This window comes from Vidua macroura, chromosome 17 (assembly GCF_024509145.1).
Source record: "Vidua macroura isolate BioBank_ID:100142 chromosome 17, ASM2450914v1, whole genome shotgun sequence".
NCBI classification, from domain to species: domain Eukaryota; kingdom Metazoa; phylum Chordata; class Aves; order Passeriformes; family Viduidae; genus Vidua; species Vidua macroura.
The window spans coordinates 7,097,370-7,114,166 of NC_071587.1; the positions used below are offsets into that span (position 1 = coordinate 7,097,370).

The following is a 16,797-nucleotide window of genomic DNA, read 5'->3' on the forward strand; positions in this document are numbered from 1 at the left end:
GCTCCTGGGGCATGGCGGGCACCTCTGGGTGTGGGCAGCCCCTCCCTGCCCCGCTGACCCTGCTCACAGCAGAGGAGGGATGCTGCTGGCAGAGCTCAGGGCTGGCTGCTGGCCCTGGCAGGTCTCCAGGATGGCTCAGGGTGTGGAATGGGGACAGCCCCAGCAGGGCCCATGGGGACAGAGGATGGCTGGGAGCCACAGTCAGCTAGGCTGAGGGAAGTATTGCTCTGGAAGTGAGGGTCTTGCTCCCCCTTCCTTCTGGAGGAAATCAGGGTTTGTTTGATCTGCTGTGCCAGATCTCACCTTTGCAGAGGGAGAATAAGAGATCGATTCTGACCTGTTAATTTTTATGTAAAATTGTTGGTTTCCTCTGATCTGTGGAGTGAGTTTGTCGGGGGAGGAACCAAGGTCTTATCTCATTTTACATGTCTAATTATCTCTGTGGATTTGGGCTCAGGCTTCTTGGTTATGGGAGGCGGGTGATACAGTACATGATGGATGTTTAGATTTTATTTAGTGTATCTTTTATGGCTAAGGCATGTGCCAGAAAACTAAATAAAAGCTGTACATTCTGTACTTGCTGTGGGCAGTGCTGTGCTTGGAGAGCAGGGACTAATATTGGAGCAGGGAAAGCTTGTCTCTTCAGGAAGGAGGGGACCAGGTTAAGCTGAAATTGAGTACCATTGCTCTTCACATGGAAAGAGAGAAGGGTGGGAAAGGGATAAGTGGAGGTTAGGGGAGGATGCTGGAAAGTTAAACTAGTAAATTCCTGATGCCCTTTAGGTGACCTTGAGCAGGCACCTTTGCAGACAAGAAGTCAAGGCACAAAGTGGGGTCAGTGTTCCCTACTTGGCTGATGTTGCTCTTTTGTTAATGAGATGCTGTGAAGGCAGGTGTGGAAGGGCAGAGCCTTCATCACCTCTGGCATTGCTGGCTGCAGCCCAAGGGCACCGTGGCCCATCTCTGCCTCTGAGTGAAGGTATCTTGCTGCAATGCTCCTCGTGCTGCTTGGTTTCCCTTGCCCTAGAGCAGAAAACTCTGGTCCCAAACATGGGGCTCACTCCTGGGACCTGGAGGTGGATCTCCTGCCCTGTTGCTCCAGTTCTTGGGAGTGCCCAGCAGCTGTGGGCCAGGAAGCCTGAGAGCAGCAGCCTACCTCACCTGTGCAAGCACAAACCGTGCTCTGGGTGGGCACAGATCCTGCTTCCTCTTCAGACTCTGCAGTTTGGCAGCATCCAGGTAAATACTGGAACACAGGGAGTACAGCTGTGTCTGATAGGGATGGATTAGGAGGTGAGTTATGCAATTGAATGAATGCATCGTGGGGGAAGCAGCATGAGATGCAGAGTCTGGTGCAAATGTTTAGTGGCCAGCCTGCCTCTCATGATCCCTGGTTTGGGATGACTGCACGAACAGGGCTGGAACAGGAGGCTGTGGTGTGCTCCTTGGGGCACCTGCTCTGTCTGCAAATGTGCAGTCCTGACACAGGGTGTACAGGACAAGGGCAGGGAAATAAACTGATGGGCTTGGGTTCCTGTAGGTGAGTTTTGAATCTCCTAACCCTCGGCAGGAACAAGTGGTTCTTGGAGCGTGGGATGTTTGTGCAAAGTCAGCAGGCCCTGCCTGTGCTGCAGGTGCAGGAGTGGGTGCTGCTGTGGACACTGGGCTCTCAGCTGATCGCTGCCAGGCTCTGCAGAGGGAGCCCTCTCTTGTTCCCAGGGGCAGGTACTGCTTTCTGTGATTCTCAGACTTTGGCACCTCCAGCATCCCTAGCAGGCTTCTCTACTGCAGCTGGGAGAAAGATGCTTGGCGACCCTGGTGTCATTTCCCTTCTCTGGTCCCTTTTTTTTTTTTTTTGCTTTCTGATCAGAAACTTCCAAAGGGAACTTGCCAGGCTGCCCGAGGGAATGTGCAGTGCTGGTGTGGGAGTGATCTGCCTTGGCTCATACCTGCTTGAAGGAGTTGTGTTATGGCAGGCAGAGGAGGAGGAAATGCAGCAATAGTATTTCTTAAACAGTTGTTTGCGAGGCAGAGAGCCAGTGTTGCCGTGGTGTAAAATCTGGACGTGCCTGGCAGGGATGCACCATAACTTCACTGGAGACAGCAAAGCATAAATAAGTTGACTCAAACTAGCTTGTTGCTGAAGACCGATGAGGGGGATTCTCCTGTTATCAGCAGAGCTGCAGCTCTGAGAAGGCTGCCAGGGAGAATGAAAAGCAACCATGGCAACTGCTCGTTTCCCTCAGTGAACACCCTTTCCAGGAGATCAGAGTGAACTGGACTGGGGGAGCATGTGCATCCCAGCTGCTCACAGCAGCACTGCTGTCTGTGCTGCCTCATCTCCTGCCTGAGTCCAGGCAGGGCTGGTGCAGGAAATCCCTGGTTTGCCTGCAGGCTCTGGGCTTGTGGTCTCCTGACAAAGAAGGAGGAAGGCACCAGGGACTGAATTCCTCATCCTCCTCTGGATGGTTTCAGCTCCATATCTGCCTCCTGTGACATAAGAACAGAGGCTGCTTCTGACTGACTGGTGCCAGTGTTTGACCTCTGGACAGGGATGCACTGAGTCTGGTGCTGGAGATGAAACAGGGTAGCCTGTCCTCACAGTGCTTTGGTCACACCACCTCCTTTCTCAAGGTGTCTGTAGGTAGGGGTAGGCTTCCCTTCCTTTCTCCCTTCTGTTATCTCTAGATCTCAGCCCCTTTGCTCCTGCCCCCACCCTCATGTTCTGGGTCCTGCTTTTGTTAAATTGAACATGATGTCAAATTAAAGCCATCACAGGGACAGTTGGAGTGAAGTACCCAGTTTAATGAGGCAGCCTTGAAAATCAATAACTTAATTGCAGACATTTGATGGACTTTTATCCAATTTATAGTCCTCCTGCCCTGCTACGTGTAGAGCATGAGGACCTGGTGCTGTCTGGCTCTGGGCAAGTGAAAGTCTTTCCTCTCCTCGGGCTGCTGTCCCTGTGCAGGTCTGCCTGCTGCAGTGGTGCTGCAGTGTGGATCAGCTGGCTGCTCCCTCTGTGGTCTGGAGGTGACCATGTCACTGTGCTGAGGAAGGGCAGGTGTGAGTATGACATCCCCAGCTCCTTCCCAGATGGTCCAGTAGAAGGCTACTGGGAGAAAAGCTCCCAGCTGTTCAGACCAGTGATCTCCTGGAGAGCAGGTCCTGCTCCAGGATGGCCCAGGATCCTGTCCCTGCTGCCACTCTGCAGCACACCAGAGGCATTTGCAGTGTCTGGAGTCCTGGCTTTCAGGCATTTGGCAGGGAGGTGATGCTGCATTTGCACCCAGCTGTTCTCTTTTCCCTCATCATTTGCAAGCAATCAGTTTTGGGCCCTGCTCTGAGGTCTGTGCTGCTCTTCTAAACTCCTGCCTTTGTTTTCCTCCTTGTCCCTGCTGCAGGCACCTCTGTGATGCAGGTGATGGCCTCTGATGCTGACGACCCCACCTATGGGAGCAGTGCCCGGGTAGTCTACAGTGTGCTGGAGGGGGAGCAGCACTTCACTGTGGACAGCAAAACAGGTGAGCAGCACCCAGCTGGGCTGGGCCAGGAGACCCCACAGTGGCTGTGGGTCCTGGGCATGACTGTGAGCCAGCAGATTTGTGCTGGCCACTGGTGCTGGATACTCCTGGCAGGGGTGGTGGAGAGGAAGCTCAGCAGCCCTGCTCAGGCTGCTGCCCAGCTCCACGCCCTGCCTGCAGCAGGCAGGATCTGCAGCTGCCTGCCCAGAGTGCCTGGTCTGCACCTGCACTGGCCAGAGATCCTCTCTGCCTGGAGCAGGAATGCCCCCACAGGCACATAAAACTTCTGTGTAGAAGGTTTAAATACTACCAAAGGGGCCTTACCAAAGGCTGCATCATTATCACCAGGGCTTTGATTAAAGGTAACACTTTAAATTAAGGATAGGTTTATAAATGTTCTATTAATATTTAATGAAAGAACAGTAGAAGCTGCTCCATTCCTTAATAACTTATAATAGAGCCTGTTGTAAAATGCCTCTGTAATAAATCCCTGGCAGATGATGCTCTGACATACTGGTTAGAGTAGACCATAACCAGGAGATGTTGGGGTATATATTCTCCTTGCCTCCCAGGAGTTTGACTCTCATTACCCTTAATGGGAGCCTCACAAGCTTGCTAAGAAGGGAAGACACTCAAATGCTAATAAGGGATATTTAAGGCACAAAGCATGCAGTAAAGTGCCCATAGTTTAATGAAAAATTGTCAAAGGATGAGCAGACCAAGGAGCTGCAGCTTGTGCTGAAAACTGGACAGCAAAGTCCTCCCCACCCTATTGCTGAACCACAGTGGCATGAGCTGAGATCACCCCCTGGGCTGAAGTACCAAGTCTCTGTCAAGCTGATAGATATTTTCTAAGGCTGGAATTTGTTCGGAGATGCCAGTGTAAGGAGAGTGTAAAGGAGGTCTGTGTGCCTGAGCCTCTGTACCTGCAAGAAACCCTCCACCTCTGACCGTGCACGTGGGGAAGCTGGGTCCAGCCCTGGCTCTGCCACCAGCCTGGCTGCTGCTGGAGGAATGCTCAGGTTTGGGAGTTTGGGAGCTCCTACACACACCTGACAGCAGCACTGTGGCATGTGCTGGGAAATGCCTCTGTCTGGGCTGGGGCTGGTGCAGTGGGGAGAGGGCACAAGCAGCAGGTTGGGGCTGTACCCACCCATAGCTCAGGAGCTGTTGCACCTGGGCTCTCTTCTCTCCCAGATTTGCTTTGTTTTATATTGTGTGTGTAGGAACAATAGGCTAAACACTGAAAATTCAGGTGCACGTGAGATCCTGTTAATCTGAGACAGCTTTGTGTGAGTGGAAGTCTGGCTGCCGGAATGGAGAGGGACCACTGGGAGCAAATTGCACAAGCCAGGACGTGCAGAGGCTCAGCTTCCTGCCACATTAATGCTCCATATTAAGGCATAAACTAAAATGGGCCCTGTGAGACTGTGGTGAGAATTAATGTCACTCTGGGAATCCAAGCTTCTTGATTCCTTGACTTTTTGTGTCTTAATTCTCAAGCTGGCTGTTTCATACACTGGGGGGTTGATTTACTGTTTTACTTGCTTTTGTTTCACAAAGGCAAAATTGCTGACAGTCTGCAGAAGACTCCAGCCCCTCTTGAGCACATCTGTTTGCAGGATATCTAGCTGCTAACACAGGTGTTGGGGCTGACTCTGGGGGGTCTCTGAGCTGCAAATGGCCTGTGGCAGCTGCCTCACCAGCACTGCAGGAACTGCAGGGCTGCAGCTCTGCCCATCAGCCACTCAAGTTGTGGCTGCAGCCTGTCCTGTGCCCCTCTGTCAGTGCTGGTCCATGTGGGTGCAGCTGTGCTGCAGGGGCACAAGGTGTCATCCTAGCCACCCAAGCACACCCCAACCTGCTGCACTCTTATTCTGTTAGAATAAGACTTTATGCTGCACAAGAGAATCCAAGTCTGATTGCCTGAGGTGGCCCAGCTTCTGCCCTGAGCATAAGATTTAATTATCCATAGCAGCAGCGTCGCTCTCAGAGCCACCATTGTTATTAATGGCCATAAAAAGAACCATAAAAACTTGGCATGTTACATTTCTTATAATATATGATAATGAAGAACAATTTGATTTCCATTTTTGGTTTTGACCTCCTTCTCTGCCGTTTCTTGCAGGTCCATGCATGCATGTGCTGCCTTGCACACCACCTCAGCCCCTGACTCCTTCCAGCACAGGTTCTTTCTTCCCCCTTTGTCTTGTGCTCTTTTCACACCCTCCTTCATAGCACAGGTGTGGCGTGTACAAAAGTGGTTTCCATGCTTGAGTACAGAACATGGACCACGTGTAGCTGACTTTGTCTCCTGTTCTTGGATGTTTCCAGCTGTAGTGTTCAGCTGGGATTTTGTATTCAATGGACCTTTCACAGGCAAACCCAAACTGTCTGGCTGCTGTGCTGTGCCAAGTCCTGCCACTCAGTAAGCCCTGAATGCCTGTAGCATCTCAGAGGGAGACAAGCATTTTTGGAGGGAGACAAGCATCTAAATGGCTCCACTGGAATAGTGGGAGCAGCAGGATGGCATTTATGCTGTAGGAAGATTCCAGAATTGAATGATGGCGAAGAGAAAGCTTGTGCTTGTGCTGATGCACATGAGCTTTTCTTTCTTTCATATACAGCAGCCACTCTCATGCTTTGAGATTAGTTTCACAGACTGAAACTTATGTTGTGTACACCAAATCAGGTACAAGAACTTCACCTATGTGTGCTGGAGGTCAAGGCTGGTTTTTCTTCTGTGAGTGGGGAGCTTTATATGCATAAGCTTTTGAGGCAAGGTTTTCTTGCCAAGTGTAAGAATATCCCCGTGGCTTGTTGCAAGAGCCTGCAGGCATTAAGCTTTGTAAGCTTTGTGCTGCCTTCTTCGCTCAGACAGGGTACAGGCAATCTTTGCTCCTTGCAGCAGGTGAGCAGCAGTGCCCGTGCTGTGGCTGCCCTGATCTGCTGAGGAGGCTGTGCTCTCACAGCAACCAGCACACAGCTCTGCCCTGCTGCTTCCAGTTGAAAACAGCCTCTTCTGCTGCTGTGCTGGGTGTTGGCTCTGGGTGAGAGCACTAATCTGACAGCAGAATCCCCCTCGCTGCTGCTGGGCCACGAGCCCAGCTCTCCCAAAGTTACACAAGGTGGGAGGTTGAGTGGCAGCTCCTGTTCCAGCTCCAGGAATCTCATCCTCACCAAGATATTTCAAGCTTGTGCATTTCCAGTACAGAGATGTGCACCTGAGTGTGAGCACTCTCAGCGCATTTATGTGAGAGGAGAAGTCTCTGCATTTAAATCCACGGACTGTGTTTTCATGCTGCTTTATATCACCCTGCATTGTCTGTACCACTGCAGATTATTCACCTTTATAGGGGAAAATCTCTCTTTTGGCAGGCAGCTGTGCCTGCCTGCTCGTGTCTGTTCCCGTGTCCTTTGCAGTGCCCTTTCTTATTCCTGGGTAGGGTGGCTGGAGACTCACTGCTGCCTGTGATCCCTTGCACACAGCCTTCCTTGGGAGGGAACCTGAAACTGCTCAACACTCCACAACCTGATGCCTCTGTTTCCAGCAGTTTTGTTCATCCCTTTGTAGGGATATTGAGTGCTATAGAGCAAACACAGCATGTAACACCATAGGTTTCATTATGTTTGCTTCCTTAAAAGCCAGCTTGTCAGTTTTGGGGCTGTGCATGGGAGCCTGGCTTTTTACCGTAAGGACAAGGTTGTTCTTCAAATCTGTCACTCTGCTGAATGCAGGGAAAAGGCAGAACTCAGAAGGTATTTGAAATGCAGTCTGGAATTTGTGATCACTTAAACCAGCTTCTGAGTTCTAGAGTCTGTGTCCTGATTTAAAGACTGAGCCATAAGGGCTTGGAGTTTTTTATGCCAGGGAGAATGGAGATACTGGCCTGCTGGGATGGAGCTGATGGTTATTTGTGTGCAGTCCTTAGTTGTTTCATCCCTACCTGTGTTTGGAGACAGACCTGCCCTGGTCCTGGGGCAGTAAGGCTGGACTGGGAGGGGAGCTGTGTCTGGGAGCCTGCTGCACATTGAGCTGGGTTGATGAGCTGTTGATCTGTGTGATGTGGTGGTGGGAGGCAGAACAAGTTTCTCTGCTGCTCTTGCCAGTTTGTTAAAAATGCTCCTTGGTGCCTGGAAACACAGATGTACCAGTATGTGTGTGTTCCTGTGTGCCCAGAGGTTGTGCAGGTCTGTGCTCCATCCCTGTCCCTTATCCACCAGAGCTGTGCACAGGCACAAGGGAGTCTGAGTGTAAGGCACAAGAGTCTGCAAAGAAGCCACATCTATTTAAGGGGATTCCTCTTGTCAGCGAGATTGAACATTAACAACCCTTTTCCGAGACTGGTGCAGGAATTTCAGCTGATTTGGGACCAAATTGTATGTTTGGTCATCTTGAGGAAATTCGAGTGTATTACTAATGTGCCGAGGGAATTAATGTTAAGTGATGAGGGACTTAGCTGCTAAAAGAAGAGACAAAGGAAGGGTGAGTGTGCTGGCTTTGCACTGGCATGGGCAAGGCTGATTGCAGCCTGGAACAAGCTCTTGTTAAGTGCTTCATGAACCTTCTGACCCTCTGTGCCTCATACTTCACTCAGAGCACCTTTACCTTCTGCCTCTCAAATTGTGCTGAGCTGAAGGACAGGATGGGGGGCTGAAGGGTGACTGAAGTGCTGGTTCTTGGAGCCAAGACCTCTTCTGCAAGGGCTGACCTCCTCCAGGATGTGTGCTTGCAGCAGGACTCATGTCTTGGCAGATATATTGGTATTTCTGTGTCCCTGCAGGCAGGTGAGGGCACAGGTGAGGAATCTGCAGTCAGTTTGGCAGGTGCCTTGCCATTCCTGGCCTGAAGCAGAGATGGGTTTGATCTAACTGACCAGGCTGCTGGCAGAAATTAATCTGTTTTATCCAGCTAAATAGGAGAGGGATGGAGGAGACAGACCCAGATTCTTCTCAGGCATGCACAGTAAAAAGACCCAAATGGCAGGAAGATAAGGCTTGTCACCATGATGGTGGCACTTCCATCCCTGGAGATACTAAAAACTTGAATCTTTATGGCCCAGGGTAATCTCGTCTGCATTTGAAGACTGCCTGCTTTGAGCTGTAGATGGATCAGGAACCTCCTTAGGATTGGTCCCTGTTTGTTAGTCCATGACTTTCTGGCTTATTGCTCCTCCTGCCCTCAGCTGGAAGGTGCCTTGTCCAGGCAGTCTCTGAGGATGTGGACATCTGACCTAGAAGTACCTGAGAGCAGAGCAAAGCCCATAATGATGGGATTCCTGGAAGGCAGTTACCTGCTGAGTGCTTTGTCCTGCTTTGTTTTTATCACCCAAAGAGAGTCTGCTGTTGGAGCAGATTCAGTGGTATTTATGTGATGCTCTAAGTGTCCCCTTGCCTGGTAATTATACTGATTAATCTGGATCATGCTGGAAAGCCACATGTGCCTTGTACCAGAGGGTATGCCACCATGTGTCCACATTATTCAGCTATAACAGATACTGACAAGAATGGGGGAGACAAGTCTGAGCTCGAGGTTGTTCTTGCTTTGTTAGCAGTGTCTGGGAAAGACAAAGTTTGTCAGTTTTTCCAGCTGGAAAGAAGGTGAATCTTGGGAGATGATAGCAATGACTTTTCTGTGCTCTCTGTACAGCCTTGAGGAAGATCTGTCTCTATCCCTTGCAGCTTCTTTGCAGAGTCCCTGGGAGTCAGGTTTTGGGAGCAGAGACTATCTTGGCTCTGGAAGATGGGACCATGTGGGTTTGCTGCTGGTGGGTGTTTGAGGCAGTGCCCTTAGTGACACATGAGAGCCTGATTTGCCACAGCCATTAGCGAATGGTGAGTGGTACCTCGGCCTAGAAGACAAAGCCAGCCTGACTCTTGGGCTGGTGGCCTGGTGTGGCCCGTGCAATTTGGGAATAGCATCCCAGTGACAATCCTGATGGGCTCCTGGAGGTCTGGCAGTTTGTCTGCAGCAGATCCCCACCTTTCCAGGATGGACTCGACACACAACACCATGAGAGGGAGTTTCTGATCAGTCTCCACCCTGCCACAGGCAGAGATTTTGTCTGTCCTGTGCTGCTGGAAGAACAGGAGCTGGCTGGGGACATTTGCCCTACTCTGCATGTGCCAAACAGCCTGGACTTGCTCCCCGTTGGGACGAGTGACCTTGGAGGTGTTCTGGGAAGTGCCTGAGCACTTTCCTCCCATCTTGCATGGCGTATTATGAGCTATATCATTACGAGCAGCTCAGTTAAGTCATTACAGCGTTGGTGAATGCATGAGCTTTTTCCCTCTCATCCCAATTCATCACTATTGTGCTGACATGAATCATTTTCATTATAAAATGCTTCAGACCCCGTTAATTAACAGAATTGCTTAAATTTCAATGCGATAGCGCTTGCCCAGAAATAACGGTTTTGTATTCACAGTGGAGTGGCAGGAGAGGCCTGTCAGCACGAGCAGCTGGGGCTGGCCCCTGAGCCCTGGCTGTTTGTGCTGCCCAGGTGGGAGGGTGCCATCCTTGCTGGCATGGGTGCCCACAGGCACGTCCTTGCCTCCCCTTCCTGCGTCTGCTCTGCCTCTCTGTGCGAGGTGGAGTGGGACTCCTTGCTCAGTGGCTTCCTCTGAGCAGAGCCAGGATGAATGAGGGGGTCAGAGCAGACCCTGGGCCCCATCACAGGATAATCACCTGCTCCCTTATCCGTGGGGCTGAAGGCAGGAGAGTCCAGGTGATTACAGAACTTGAAGTGACAGAGGGACGAGGGAGACTGGGTGATAATTGTGCCTGTCCATGAGAGCTGGAGAATGGCAATGACCTGAAATGCTGGTTATGTCTTTATAATAAATCCTAACAATGCTAATCATTGGAATAATTGCTAGTTTCAGAAAGGAAGGAGTGATAAATATCTCCTGAACAGTTTTGCCAGCTCCTGCTGCACCTGTAATGTCATGCAAAGGGCGAGGGGGAGGAATTTCATCATCCCAGCTCAGTGGCATTTCTGGCTGCCTTTGGGCCACAGCACCAGTGACTCCATGGTGTGAGCCCTTGTCTAGAGGTCACACCAGGCACTTGAATGGGGAAACTGGAAACCTGCTGGCTGTGGAGTAAAGATACCTGGTAGCCTTGGGGTCTATCCCTGTAGCCATATCTTGGCTCTTTGCAGCCTGCTGGAACTCAGCTCCCACTCTGCTGTGCTCTTGGTGACTTGGACCTTTGATGCTCTAGCACTGCTCAATGTGCTGCACATCAGCAAATGGATTGTAAGGTGCTCAGACCACTGGGTGATTCTCTACTGTTTGCTCAGCAAGAGAGGAGCTCCCTGTTCCCTCTGGGTCAGAGCCCACACTGGGGACCCATTCCAGCAGCCTCCTCCCGTTGGTCCCTAGCACGAGGTAGGATTACTGGTGAAACAAAGCAGAGATGAATTTGCAGTTCACAGTAGGAGGAGGCAAAGCTGATAGTTAAACAGAAAACCCTGGAAGAGAGAGGATTTAGAAAAACATAAACCAGTGTCTAAATCTGTGGGAATGTTAAAAAACTGAGCTGGAGGGGATTTTAAGCTGATTTCTGTCTGTTATGGGCTGCTGCTGGTACAGTGGGACTGGAATGTGGTGCTAATGACCTTGTATCCATCTAGGCATTCCTTCCTTCCTGACCCTGGTGCCAGGTCCGGCCAGAGTACTTTCTTTCTTTTTTTCATCCTCAATTTTTTTTCCATTTAAATGAAATAGTCATGGGTGATTGGTAATTTCTGCCATGCACAGAGTTTTCAGGCTTTTACTGCTCTTTGTTTTACATTCCTTTATATTTTAGTCTTGGTCTTTTCCCCAATCCCAGATGAATACTGGAGACCTATAAACACTGTTTTTAAAAGAGTTACTTTTGAAAGAAGTACTACCATGCTATTTTGTTAAACTCCAGTGCATTCTCTGGCACAGAGCATGTGTTTTGTCATCTCTGGTCTCCTTAACTTAGAAGGACACTTGAAAATAAGGGGTTTTGTGCAGACAGACTTTGAGAAATGTGCTGCCCGCCCCCCCCCCATTCTCCAAATCACACAAGTCCCCCCAGAGGTGCCCAGGCCACGGCACCTTGTAGATGGAGCCTGGGCAGGAGCACCCCTGTTCTGTAAGGGGTGCTGCAGCAAGCCTGGCTCCTGCTCAGCAGATAAGTGGGCTGCTGCAGATTTGTGCCAGAGGGATTTTGTGACTCAGCCTGGGTTTTTACAGAGCAGACCTTGAGGCTGGCCCCAGCACAGACCCTGCATTTGGATGGGGGTGAGGATGAGTCCTCTCTTCCTGTGACTCCTGTCCCCACCAACCCTCTGATCTGCACAGATCTTTAACCTGCCTCCAGGTCACCCTGGAGAAAAGCACAAACCTCCTCTGTGCCAGGGTTTAACCCAGTGAGAGCTGCAGGTAGCCCACAGGAGAAGCAGCAGCTGGGACTCTTTCACGCTTCATCAGGAGACTTGCTGGGAGCCGGCTGGGCCTGTGGCCATTCCTGGGCTTCAGGAGGAATTTTGGGATGTTTCTGGCTGGCTGACAACCTCCTGGGCTTGTTCTTCTCCCCAGTGCCCTTCTCTCCCCTTAGTTGGCTTTTGCTCACGTGACCTCTTGCAAAGGGGTTTAGCAGACACTGTTTGTGGCCAGCAGTGTGTTCCTGAGGCAGAGGTGGCTGGCAGCACCAGGGCTGTGGTTGGGGAGAGTGTCCCCAGCAGTCGAGAGAGGTGACAGTCCCTTCTTCTGTGCACTGGTGAGATGCAAGTGTCACACCTGACACCAGATATGATTCTGTGGGCATACCAGAGTGAGTCCAGGGATGGGCTGTGAAGGTTGGTGAAATACTGGAGCATCTGCCCCGTGTGAAGAGGGAGATCCAGCAGATCCTGCTTAGGTCTGGATCTTGTCCAAAGTAATCTCCAGTGACCCCTTCCAGCCTCAGCCTGTCTGTGGCTCTGTGACCTGCCTGTGCTCTGTGCTCAGCTGTGCTGCTGCTTTCCAGGTGTGATCCGGACCGCTGTGGCAGACCTGGACCGCGAGACACAGGACCGCTATGAGGTGGTGATCCGTGCAACAGACATGGCAGGACAGCTGGGTGGCCTGTCTGGGTCCACCACAGTCACCATCGTGGTCACTGATGTCAATGACAACCCACCACGCTTCCCTCAGAGTAAGTCCTGCTGGCCGTGGGGATGGGCACTGCAGCATGTCCTGGGTCCTGTGGGTGGTGGGATGGAACCTGCAGGCTGAGCCAGCCTGGCCATTCCAACTGCTGAGGGGGTGGCAATACCAAAGGTTCCTGACAATACACAGCTCCTGGCCTGGGTCTGAATGTGTCCCTGCCTGGCAGCACAGTGGGTGCCACATCCCTGCTCCAGTGCAGGTCCTGGAAGCTTGGCTTCCATCCTGGAAGAATGGCTTGCGTGGTAGGAGAGCAGGGCCAGCCCTTTCCTGAGCCCTTCCAAGCAGCTGGAAGCCAGCAAGGTCCACCATGCTGCTGTCCCCTGGGAGCTGGGGCCAGAACTTGGCTGCTGGCCTGGCCCCTCCTGGCTGCTGTGTGAGAGCTTGTCACACCCTTGCCCCCGTGCAAGGACAGTGACACTGCTCAGGGGCAGCAGCCTTGTCACAGCACAGCTATTTTCCAACTTGCTGCTAATGGCCTGTGGCTGGTGCTGGTGTCTGACCTGGGACCCTCCCCAGACAAGGTGCAGGGTGATCCTACTGTGAGGAGTGGGCTGTGAGGGCTCTGCAGGGCACTCCGACTGTGGCCCAGCAGCTTAAAGCTGGCAGGCCAGGGAAGGGGCTGCCCTGGAGGAGGCTCAGCTCTTGGGCTGCATCTCCTAGAAATCAGAAATTGCAAAGGAATCTTTGCAAGGAATCAGAGAGCACTGATTGCAGGGCAGTGTCCATGCAGAGAAATCAGCCCTTACTTCACACAGCACCTGGAATGTCAGTGCTTCCCAATTACCTTCCCTCAGCCCTTGTTTTTGGCTGGTGTATTTACTTCTCCTGTTGGGGCATTCTGGACTGTAGACACGGTGGGGTTTGAGCAACCCTCACAGCCCAAAGGTGCCCCAGGGAAGTGTGTGAAGGGTGGGGGCAGTTCGAAGGCAGAAGCAGTGACCTTGGTACCCATTTCTCCTCCAGAGATGTACCAGTTCAGCATCGTCGAAACGGCCCCCGTGGGCACTGCCATCGGGAGGGTGAAGGCAGAGGACTCTGACGTTGGGGAGAACACGGACATGACGTATCAAGTGAAGGATGAGGAAGGGGTGGAGATGTTCAAAGTCACCACGGACAGCAATACCCAAGAGGCTGTCATCACAGTACAGAAGGTGAGAAGTGTTGATTGAGTAGGGAGGGCACAGGTCCCTAGGAGGACCCTGTTCTTTGGGGACTGCTGCTGTTGAATCTGAGTTGAAGAAAATCCTGAGTGCTGCTCTAGCAGTAGCAGTTGCATTTTTGTGCCTGCTGATGCAGGGAGAGACCTGTTTCTGCTCTGCCTGCGTGGCAAAACACAGGGCTGTGTCTGGGAGGAAAGGGTGAAAAGGAGCAGCAGAAAGTGCCTGCTGACCCCCAGGGTGGCTTGAGGGTGGCAGTGAAGCAGTGAGCTGTGCAGAGGAGACACCATGCATAGGACTACAGAGAGGAATGCTTACAGCTGTTATTGATAGCACCTGTTAGAGGAGAAAAATGCCCACCTAATTCCTGTACCTGACCAGCAGCACTTTAACTGTATCTGCTTTTGGTGGCAAAAACAATCAAGCAAATACTTGGTGCAGGCAGGGAAGAATGATTGTTCTTCAAGGCCACTGTATGCAGCTTGCCTCGCCTGTAGAAATAAGAGCAGGGTGATTAATGATGAAAACTCGCTCATGTGCAGCACACACTGTGCTGTCTTCCCAGTGAATCCTGGCTGCTCACAGCCTGGGCACCCTGTTGGGGGCCCTGAGTGGAGTGGGCTGGAGGCTTCTGCTTCTTCCTGCCCCCTTGGTGTGGGTGCTGCTGGCGGGAGGGCAAAGCAGAAGCCCCCAGGCTGCTACAGAGGTACTGCTTGGGAGCAGGTGGCTTTAGTGGCTCTAGTGCTGCCCCGATGTCTCTCGTGAAGGAAGGGGCAGCAAAGGGACTCCTTGGGCTGGCTGTGGCTTACCCTCTTCCCTTGTCCCAGCCTCTTGACTACGAGTCAAAAAAAGTGCACACTGTCGTGGTGGAGGCCCTCAACAAGTTCGTGGACCCGCGGTTCGTGGACCTGGGCACCTTCCGGGACCAGACCATCGTGCGGGTCTCAGTGCTGGACGTCGATGAGCCCCCCGAGTTCCGGCCCCCCTCCAACCTGATGGAGGTCCAGGAGGATGCACATGTTGGGTCTGTCGTGGGGGTGGTCACTGCCCTGGACCCGGACACAGCGAACCACCCTGTCCGGTAAAGCGCCGTCCAAACCTCACATCAGCCCCCTTCCAGCAGTGGGCATGGGGTCACCTGCAAGGGACACGTGTCCTGGGAGGGCTTGTGGCCATGGCTGGGGCAGAGGAGGTGGGAGAGTGCAGGTAGAAGTGGCAAGTGCTGCATGTGTGGCCCAGTGTGTGCGTGCCTCGTGGGACAGGCAGATGGCAGGTGAGTGGCAGCCTGTGCACAAGCAGGCACAGCGGTCTCTCAGGCAGCAGATACGTCACTGACAGGTGACGGCTTTGTGAGTTCAAGGGAGTGTCAGGGAAGGTGGCTGGGTGATACCTGTGTGTCCTTGCTGCTGACAGCAAGGTATCTGCAGTGGTACCTGACACCAGGAGTGGCAGGGGGACAGTGGTGAAGGGTGATAAATGAGGTGAGGCTTGGGAGGCACAGAGCCACAGCCTGGCTGTGTGTGCGTGCATGTGTGCATAGGATCAAAGATCAGAGGAGTTTATATTTGGGCAGGGGATATAATCCAGGCAGCAGCTTATCTGCACAGGACATTTCCCATTTCCATTTAATTTGTGGCTAAAGAGATTGTTACCTTGTTAAATTGTTATTACCTAAGGCACAAAGCAGCCTTCTGGGCCTGCCAACTGGCCTGAGTCACAAGCAGTTGGGTTGGAAATCTGGTGTTCAGAAAACATCCTCAACGTGTAGAAAATTTCCTTGAAATGTGTGTTCTGGTGCCAGGTGCCGGCGGGGCTGCAGGCGCCCGTGGAGCCGCTGACTTCCAGGGAGCAGCACTGGCTGTGGCTGAGAGCTCTGCAGGGAGTCAGCCCTGCAGCAGCAGACTGGGAAGGACAGGGGTGGGGATGTGGGGTGGAGGGGGACAGGCCAGAGAGGGCTCAGTTACAGCACTTGGTTGCATTCAGTGATGTCCCCAGTGCCTGTTTGGGGCACTGAGCTCAGTGCTGTGCAGCCATGGGTTTCTGTTTCATGGTGCGGTGAGGAGGATCTCCTGATCCTCATGCAAACAAGGACTATGATGATTAGAAAGCTCAGAAATGCATTTACACATGGAAAGCTGCCATCTACAGATGCCTGGCAGCTAGCAGAGACTAGTGTGTCACAAAGCTGGATGCTCAAAGTTGACTTTAGGGGGAATGTGAATGAAATCAGCCTTGGTGTGCCAGGAACTGTGTATGTGAGTGCTGCACCACTTGCACTAGTGGGTGCTGAGTGCTGAATGTGTTCTCAACATACCTCTGCTCACCTCATCCTGTGACTCTCCAGCCCCTCTCCAGTCAGGCTATGTGTCTGATTTCTTTCTTTGTTGCCCCTGAGCACATGTCTGTCAGCACACACCCTTAGGAGAGTGGTGTGTCCACATATCTGTGTGTGTGCACATGTGCATGTGCTTTTTCACTCGACTGTTTCTAGCAGTGCTGCAGAACATAGATTTTATTTTCTGATCTGTAATTGTAGAAAAGGGACCTTGGGGACAGAACTATTCTTATTCTTGTTTTTTCTTGTTCTTTGTGCTGCTTCCCTGTGGAGCTTGCTGCATTGTTTGCAGACAGACCAAAAGAAAGCAGTAGAGGGAGGCTCTTAATGCTGTAGAGAAGAGACTTGGACAGAGAGAAGCAGATTCACGTACTGGGCAGGAATGAGATGGTGAGAGCCCAAACTTCACTTTGGGAGTCTCTCCTACAGTGAGCTCAGTGCTGGCAAGGCAATGCCTCGTGCTCAGACACAAGGACCCAGCCAACAGGACTCCCAGGCATCTGCTGCAGCTTGGGAATTGCCATGTGTTTTCCCTTGTCAGGGTTGATGCATTCAAATACGTGTCCTGCCTGCAGCTATCCCCAGGCAGGTGGCT

General features: G+C 52.0%; 1 protein-coding gene across 4 annotated transcripts in view; it reads left to right on the top strand.

Moving 5' to 3' along the window:
- Nucleotides 1-16,797, top strand: part of CDH22 (cadherin 22) — a 77,445-nt gene that overhangs the window by 36,237 nt on the left and 24,411 nt on the right. For all 4 annotated transcript variants that reach the window (XM_053992905.1, XM_053992908.1, XM_053992907.1 and 1 more), the window contains 4 exons: nucleotides 3,405-3,524; nucleotides 12,529-12,696; nucleotides 13,674-13,861; nucleotides 14,695-14,948. In XM_053992905.1, the coding sequence (XP_053848880.1) occupies nucleotides 3,405-3,524; nucleotides 12,529-12,696; nucleotides 13,674-13,861; nucleotides 14,695-14,948 (730 nt within the window). The remainder of the gene's footprint in view (nucleotides 1-3,404; nucleotides 3,525-12,528; nucleotides 12,697-13,673; nucleotides 13,862-14,694; nucleotides 14,949-16,797) is intronic.